This window comes from Lepus europaeus, chromosome 23 (genome assembly GCF_033115175.1).
Source record: "Lepus europaeus isolate LE1 chromosome 23, mLepTim1.pri, whole genome shotgun sequence".
Lineage (NCBI taxonomy): Eukaryota > Metazoa > Chordata > Mammalia > Lagomorpha > Leporidae > Lepus > Lepus europaeus.
In genome coordinates, this window is record NC_084849.1 from 5,536,615 (window position 1) to 5,544,970 (window position 8,356).

The 8,356-nt window shown below is 61.1% G+C and overlaps 1 protein-coding gene across 3 annotated transcripts in view; it reads left to right on the top strand.

The window, feature by feature from the left end:
- RILPL1 (Rab interacting lysosomal protein like 1) overlaps positions 1-7,614 on the top strand; it is a 34,964-nt gene extending 27,350 nt beyond the window's left edge. The window contains exons 6-8 of one of the 3 annotated variants that reach the window (XM_062181914.1): positions 447-539; positions 4,652-4,739; positions 6,894-6,984. In XM_062181914.1, coding sequence (XP_062037898.1) covers positions 447-539; positions 4,652-4,739; positions 6,894-6,899 — 187 coding nt within the window. In that variant the 3' untranslated portion in view covers positions 6,900-6,984. Of the gene's footprint in view, positions 1-446; positions 540-4,651; positions 4,740-4,954; positions 4,979-6,893 lie in introns of all 3 variants that reach the window. The other 2 variants (XM_062181912.1, XM_062181913.1) reach the window with 2 other exon arrangements.
- The last annotated feature ends 742 nt before the right edge of the window (positions 7,615-8,356 follow it).

An 8,356-nucleotide genomic window follows, 5' to 3' on the forward strand; every position in this document is an offset into this window, starting at 1 on the left:
TCCCTGTCCCAGTTCCATCTGTCACCTGGCCAGATCTATCCCGCATGCTCACCGAGGCGCTTGTTTTGTCGTCTGCTGCGTGGCAGGCAGTAAGCAGCTGGGGAGCCGACTCTCTTGTTCATGGCTAAGTTCCCAGCACTTACGGCGGAGCTCAGCACATAGTAGGTGCACAAGAAATATCTGCTGAAGGAAAAGCCAGGAGGAGGGGCAGATGTGCCAGGGACAGGAGTGGGCCAAAGGGGGCCTGGGCCAAAAGGATATGGGCACCTTGCCCCTCCCTCCGAGGCGGGACCACTCCCCCCAGCTGAGAGACCCTGGGGGCAGAGGCACCCGGGCCCCCTTCTTGGGCCCTATATTCCAACTCCCCGCCCCAGATCATCAGACAGTGCCCTTCTGGAATGTTCCAGCTCTCCCGGAATTCTTGACTCTCTCTCAATTCCTCCCAGTGAAGAAATGGAAGAGGAGAATCGGATACCCCAACCTCCACCCGTCGCACACCCGAGGCTGTCCCCCCAGCCGGAGTCTGGGATCAAGCGGCTGTAAGTGACACGCTTCCCGCACATGGGGCTGCTTTGCCCACGGCTGTCATCCGGGCGTCCTCCCGGGCACCTGCTCCCAGGGCCAGGCCTGTCGCTGACCACATCCTGCTGAGAGGCGCTTCATCCGGGAACACATCGGGCCTGCCCCGACTCTGGGCTCCCCCCCGCCTGAGTGCTTCCCCCCGGGGGGCTCTGGGCTGGGAAGGAGAGCGGCTTGGACCTGTGGCTGCTGCTCAGGAGCTGACTGAGGGTGCGTTGGGGGCGAGAGGGCCGGATCTGTGTGTTTGAGGACAGTAAACAAGCCTGGGGGATAGGGAGGTGCCTGCACCTGTGGGGCCACAGCCCCCAGCTCTGAGGTCGGGAGTGGCCCCAGGTCCACCCGCTCCGTGTATTTCTGTGCTGACTCGGTGCATACTACACGCAGAGTCAGACCCCAGTTGCTATGGGGGACACACAGCCGTGACCCTGCCCTGGCCCTCAGCTAGACCGTGAGCCCCGCTAGTGATCCGGGCAGAGATGGTGCCACGTTCCAGTTCTGAGCCCCGCAGCCCGGATGAAGCTGAGGGTGCCCTGGACCATGTCGGTTAGCACGGGCTCCCTTCCAGGCCTCTGGCCGGCTTCAGGTGGCCTGTCAGCTTGGCTGTAGGTCCCTGCTGGCCTCGGGAGGGGCGTGGTCCCAGCTTGGGATGAGATCCATATTGCCGAGAGGTGAAGCATGGGACCAAAGAGGCTTCCCTTGAATCCCAACTCAAAGTAGCTTGAGAAGGAAGACTTTAGCTAAGCCGCCAAAAACTAGGTTGCCCCAGCTTTGGGCTTAGCTGAATCCAAGCCGTGGTTCTGTCCCCCACCTTGGTTTTCCTCTCTGTGGGCCAAGCTGAACCAAGCCTGGAGCTCCATCCAGGACTCCCATGTGGGCGGCGGGGACTTGAGTACTTGAGCTGTCACCTGCTGCCTCCCGAGCGCATCGCTGGGAAGCTGGACAAGAGGCAGAGTAGCAGGGACCCAAGCCAGTGTTCCATGGGAGGCACCGCAGCACCTGCCCCCAGGCCTCTGTTCTCTCCTGTCTGAAACTCCAACTCAGATTCCCTCTTCCCAAGAGTCAGACTCAAGTCTCATTGGCTCTGCCCGGGTCACGTGACTGCTCCTAAACCAATCACAGGCCAATGGTCCAGGTCAATCAATTGTCCAGGTCTGTATCTCGCGCTCATCCCTGAGGCCAGAGTAGCTTTAACTCCACCGAGGTCACGTGGACCGACAACAGCTGGGAGAGGGCTGGGTCCCTGTGGGAGGTCAGAGAGCCAGACAGAAGCTCGCGTGGCCTCCGGAAGCCTTGGTTCTGGATTCTGTGCAGTGCTCAGTCCCTGGTCAGCTCCTACAAGAGAGGGTGGCCTGGCTTCCACCATGAGCCCCGAGCCGGTCCCGCCTGTGAGGATGAGCAGCATCCATGTGGGGTGCTTGGGGAAGCTGCCAGAAGCTGTTTGAACCCAGACAGTTGCTGCCTGGGCTGAGGGTGCAGGGAGACCGAGAGATGTGCGCCTACATCCTCAGCCGTCCGTCCCCGGTCTTTTAAGAATCAGCCCTTCCCAGCGTCTTCACTTCAGCTCCAACACTGGCAGCGCCTCCAGCACCCACGGGCATACGTAATTTAAGGATGCCTTCCAAAGCGAGGCTTTTCTCACTCTGAAATGCTGTGCGCCAGCCCCCCTTTTTCTAAATAGGTAATTAAGAGTTGGCTTTTGCAAATCTTAGGTTGCAGCTGTCTAGAGGAAAGTTATCAGAATTAGCCAGCAAATCTCCCCACCAGTTCTACCCACACTGAACAGACAGACTCTGGGGTCCGCCTCTCTCTTCCAGACTGCTCCTAAAGGGCTCAGGGAACTTTCCAGAGCCCCTCTCCCCTTCAGCTTGGCCTCGGGTTGCCCGGCAGGATCTGGGGCTCTGAGCCTGGCAGAGGCAGCAGCTGGGGCTGGGAGTGCACGAGACAGAGACACGTCAGAGCCGGAGTGCGGCCAGCACCTCTCACCCAGCGTTGCAGTGCCAGGCCCGTGGCAGCGCCGGCCTCCAGAGCAAACTGGCACAAAAGGCTTTTGACCAGCACAGGCAGGACACTGGCCGTCTTTGTGCACCACGGCTGCTGACCAGGAGCTGTGGCCCGGGAGCCCAGGGGCTGGGAGGAACTTGGGGCAGGGATGGGGCTAGGCTGGGGCTGGGCTGGGCTGGGGCTGGGGCAGGGGAGGGCAGTTCTCAGACGGATCTTAGCCCCCTCCTTCCTGTGCTCCCCCTGCACCCCGCTGGCCGGCTCTGGGGGCGTCACTCACGTGGTCAGTGTAGCTCACAGCTGCTTCCTGGCCCAGCCTCGTGCCCTTGGCAGGGTTTTCCCCCACCTCCTCCTTCCCCAGCCACCAAGGGGGCTTGCAGGGGCTTCCCCAGCTGAGAGCACTTGCACTAAGCAGTCTTCCACCCTGCCGAAGCCTAGAACTGGGACGATTATCCCCATTTCTCAGACGGGGAAGCCAAGGCCCAAAGCAGCCCACTGACTTCCCTTGGATCACGCTGCTGGAAGGACCCCAGATCAGGACTTGAACCCGTGCCTTCTGGCTGCGTCCCCTTCCCAGTCCCCAGCTGTGAGCCAGCTCCCCGGCCCCTTGTCTCGGGTACACCCTGAGTCACGGACGTCAGACTCCGTCTCTGGGCTGAACTTGACAAGGGCACCGGAGGCTGCTGCTGCCAGTCTAAACAGCGAGCCCAGAGACACTCCAAGAATAGCGTGTGACCGAGCAGCTGCCGCCCGGGGACATCACGTGGGAGCCCCGAGTGACCTCAGCCTCGTCCCCAGTGCACGCTGGCACCAGCGCCCCCTCTTGGCGTGGTGGCTTCCCTGAGGCCGGGCAGTGGGGCCCTGGGTGAGGGGAAGGTGGGAGGCCACCGTGGGCAGAGGGACAGCCAGGAAAGCCGCAGCCCAGCACTGGCCTGGCAGAGGGAGGGCGCGGCTCCGGGTGGGCGGTGCCCCCAGTCTGCACCGCCAGCAGCACTTTCTGTCCCCGTCCTCCTCCACACCACCCCTCCCCAACCCTGCTGCCACCCGCCTGGGCCCAGGAGCAGTCTGCTCACAGCCGCCCGCGCGCTGCCTGAGTGGCATCCTTAGAGCTGTGCTGGGTTGTAGCCTTCCAGAAACATCAGCGGCGAAGGGGGATCACCCAGCCGTCCTCCCGCAGGGTGGCGTGGGGAGGGGGCTGTCTGTCCATTCATGCAGACACACAGACACTCAGGACAGCCCTGGCGCCGGCACCCGGCCAGGCCCCAGGTGAAGCGGGGCGTGTTCAGGGTTCAGACCCCTCATTGGCTGTGTCCTGAGGGGCAGCTGTTTGGGTCCCGGTGGGGGTGGGGGTGGAGTGGTGTGGCTTGGGGCCTGGCCTCTGCAGGTGGGCCCGTTCCTGGCACTGTCTCCTCTCCGTCCCCCGGGGGCTTCTGCCACTCGGAAGGGCACTGGAGGGGATGCGGACAGAGAACCCCCAGCCCTCCTGCGATGGCCGCTGCCCGGCCTGACTCACCCAGAGGGGCGAGGAAACTGCCCTGAGACCATGCCCGGTGGCACAGAGACCGAGGCTCCCTCCCGGCAGCCAGGCCCCTGACAAGGGGGTCACCACGAGCCCCAGAACCCAACCTGACGCCTTCCTTCCCGGCCCAGGCTGAACTGCGCCCTGGCAGCTGTCACTCAGTGTCCTCAGGAGCTCTAACGGAGCCCGTGGACGCCGGCTGAGACCACACGGCCGCGGCGCCATGACTACCGGGGCCCAGGAGCGGGAGTGCCCCAGCCTCGTGCCTCGCGCTCACTGGTGTTCCTGGGCCTGTGGAAGTGCCACCCCAGCCTCTGCCTCCTTCTGCACGGGGCTTTCCCCCAGAGTCCCCAGTTACAAGGACACCGGTCATTTAGGATGTCCATCGGGGAAGGACCCTGTTTCCGAATGGGGTCGCCTGCTGGGGCCCGGGGGAGGCTGTGGCCCGTGAAGCTAAGGCGGGGACACCTCTGACGCAGTCTCGGGCGGCGTTTGGCAAGTGTTTCACACATCCCCGTTTTTCTCTCCCATGTCTACCCGTACCTCTCTAAGCAGGATCTTTACAGCCATAATGCCCATGGTAGCAGCTGGACTGTTAATAGATGACCCCGCCCTGCAGCCTGCCCGACGACTTGTCCCCCTTGTAGGCACTGTGTGTGTGTTGGGTTGCGTTTGAGCTGTGCCCCTGGCGTGGCTGCTGCATGGCCGGCACCTGCGTGTCCCCGTCTGCGGCGGGTGTGGGAGCTGTGGTGGCAGACACACCTGCACAAGGGAAGCCTCGGAATTTTCGGCTCTGTCACCGATAATTCTTTCTGTTTCTTCTGTTTCTGTTCTAAAACCACCTTGTCCATGGTCCAGTAAAGAAGGTCCTTTAAGTGACGGGTCAGTAGCCCATGCCCACCGCGACCCCCGCGTGACACTAACACCGTGTGTCCACGCCCAGCTTTCTAAACTGCTTCATTTGGCCAGGCCGTCGCGGTCACCTCCTGGTCCTGTGAACAGGGAGCAGCAGAGTGGGATGAAGTTCTGATCCGTCCCCGCTGAAGCGGACGTGGCTGCCCCGCTCAGCTGAGGCAGCAGGGCGAGACGTGACGGCCGTGTGCTGCCGTGTTTGCAGCTGGCTCCCTGCCCCAGTTACTCCGTGGAAAGAGCTGAGGAGTCACCAGGGTTGAAAACTGTAGTCACTGTCACCTCCAGAAGTACCTCAAAATGTGCGTGGCAAATGGAATTAAAAGGTCAGCTTATTGTGGTGCAAGAAAACTATTTTAAGATGTATTTATTTACTTATTTGAAAGGCAGAACGACAATGAGAGAGGGAGAGACAGATCTTCCACCTGCTGGGTCGCTCCCCGAATGGCTGCCAACAGCCAGGGCTGGGCCAGGCAGGAGCCAGGAGCCAGAAGCTTCTTCCAGGTATCCCACGTGGGTGCAGGGCTGTCCTCTGCTGCCTTCCTAGGCCATACACGGCAGGGAGCCATACGGGAAGTGGAGCTGCCAGGACTGGCGTCACAGGCAGCAGCTTCACCCGCTGCGCCACCGTGGCAGCCCCCTCCGTGAACTTTTTGAAGCCACTGTGTATGCATGGATTTCAGATTTTTTTGCACCACAATAAACATCTTTTAATTCCACTTTCCACAAACCTTTTGAAGTACCCTCCTCTGCTGGCATGAGAACAGCCCTCAGTCCCTAGGGAGCCTCTCGTCCGGCCCCGGTGGCTCGCCCTCGCCGTCTGATGAAAGGACACCGGTCACGGATCCTGCCAGAGAGCGACTCCACCCACACGTGGTGGAAACTACAGCCCCCGGCAGTGGCGCTGTAAGCAGCCGTGGGGGAACAGAGGCAGCCGAAAGCCTTTTCTCTAAAGCTTGGATGCCTGCGCCCTCCTGCCTGTTCCCCCGGGAACATGACACTGCCGCTCTATCTTTGCCCAAGTTCAGAAACCCGAATGCCAGAGATAAGAACTTGGTGACAAGAGAAGCCCGGTGGCCTTGAGGGCAGCTGGCAGCTTCACGAGCTTGTGGGAGATCGAGTGGGCTGAGGTCAGGTTCGCCAGCCAGGGCCCTCGGCACCATTCTAAACAGACCCCCCCTCCCCGCCCCCGCCCCAAGATTTCGCTCAACTTCTGCCTGCACGTTTGGAGGTGCTGGTCAGTCAGCAGTCTCGCTCTGCATTAGCTGTTGCTCCGCCGCTGGCTGGAGACATTGCCGAGGCCGTCAGCAGTAGATCCATTTGTGGAAGCACACAGCGTTCACCTAATCGGAGAGCCGTGTGTGCTGTGGTTGACTTAATCTGTTTTCCAGCTGTCTCGTTTTTCCTGAATGCCCACAGGAGCCTCGTCCTGGGCGGTGATGTGCATGAACTTGGGCTGCGCTGTGTTACGTCTGTGGCCTCTGGGTGACGTTAAGCGCACAGCGGTCCACGGGAGGAATCCTCCTCCGCTTACAGCGGAGTCGGCCTGTCCCCACGTGGCCGCCGAGCGAGCTTTCCTTGGCATCCGCAGGCGTGTTAAAGACCCCGTGTTCCTTGGTGGCTCGTTTCCGCTGGCCACGGGAAGGCGCCCCGGCCGAGGCCGAGGTGGGAGATGCCTCACACATCCCACACGCACGCGGCGTTCCCGCACTGTGTGACCTTCGTGGTGCTGTGAGCCGCTTGGAGTCACTCTGACCCACACCCCCGAGGCCTCTCACACCTTGAACTGATTCCTTGTTTGCTGCTCTGTGTCCCTGGCATTGCAAACAAATGTGGAGCGCCCAGCAAAGCTCAGCTCTCACGTCTGTCCTTGCTCTGCCTCCCCAAGGTTTAGCTTCTTCTCCCGAGATAAGAAGCGCCTGGCCAACGCGCAGAGGAGCGTGCCCGTCCACGAGTCCTTCGGCCAGTGGGCCAGCACCCAGCGCGACGACGGTTACACGGAGCAAGGACAGGAAGCCCTGCAGCACCTGTGACCTCGGGCCTACCAGAGACTACGACCACACCTGCAGCCCAGGGGTCCCCGCCTCCAGGCTCGCCCTCAAACAAACCGCTTTGGGGACAGGCATTGGAACACTGATGCCGAACTCTACAGGAACGATTGTCTATACGCAGGGCTCTCTCCGTTTATACTAGACGACTCTGATCCCGTAGGATACGTATTTAATTACTCCGTGGACTGAGGCCAGACTTCTGCGTTAACTTCAGTAACACAGCTTCTTTAAGCCAAATACAGGAATTGCCACTGTCACTGCTGTTCGGCTTGCTTGGTGTGAAATTCTGTGTGTAGAGGTTTTATGGCCACATCTGTCCTGTAGTGGGAGGCAGGAAACGGGTAGCTGGCGGTCCCAGCAGATTGTGTAGGACCCTGACTGGACAGGCAGGGCCTCTGAGTCACAGAGGGGCTGGCCCGACTCCAGCAGGCCACCGGAAGCCACGGGTGACCGTCCCCCAACGCCTGCAGCAGGTGGGCCCGCCGAGGCAGGGGCTGCGCACCTTGGAACCTGCTGTGAGTTTGCAGTGCTAACCCAACAAAGTTGCTGAGGATAACACACGCGACAGTCCTGTGTGCATCTCTTCTCTTCGCGTTCACCGCGTCAAACATTCGGTCCTCTGCGAAGACGAAAAACATCCCAGAGCTAACTGGGAGCAGGGCACAGGTGCACGGTGATGAGGCGGAGGGGTGGGTGGGCAAACGGCTTGGGGCCTGCAGCTCTGGCCGACCCTCAGCTGCAGCAGCCTGTGTGTCATTAGGGTTTTCTTTGCTAACACACAACACCTGCAGCTGAGTAATTTGTAAAGAAAGGTTTGGGGAACTCAGGGTTTGGGAGGTTTAAAGTTCAAGGCCAGGCGGCCGCACTGACTTGGTGACGCTTTCGTGACAGAGGCACTGTGGTGGGAGCCGGGAGAGGGACAGGAGGCGTGGCACACAAGGAGCGAGAGCAGGACGGGGCCAGCCCTGCTCACAAGGACCCTCTCTGGATTCCACCGGAACTAATTCCTTCCTCCCTGGGCAGCACCCCCAGTGCCTCACGGCCTTGCACTATAACCCTGCCTCTGAAGGTTTTACACGCTCAGTGCTGGTGCACTGGGAACCAAGCGACAGGGAAACAGCTGTGTACTGCACTTCAGTCTGCCCACTACCGCTGCACCCCACCTGGGTGAGCCGGGGACGGCCCTCGGAACACTGGCCTTCTCCCCACCTGTGGAGCACCCCCAGGGCAGGGCGTCTGATGGGGTGGGGGGCACAGTCTACACAGCCGCGTTTTTGAGACCATTAGTGCACAGTTCCAG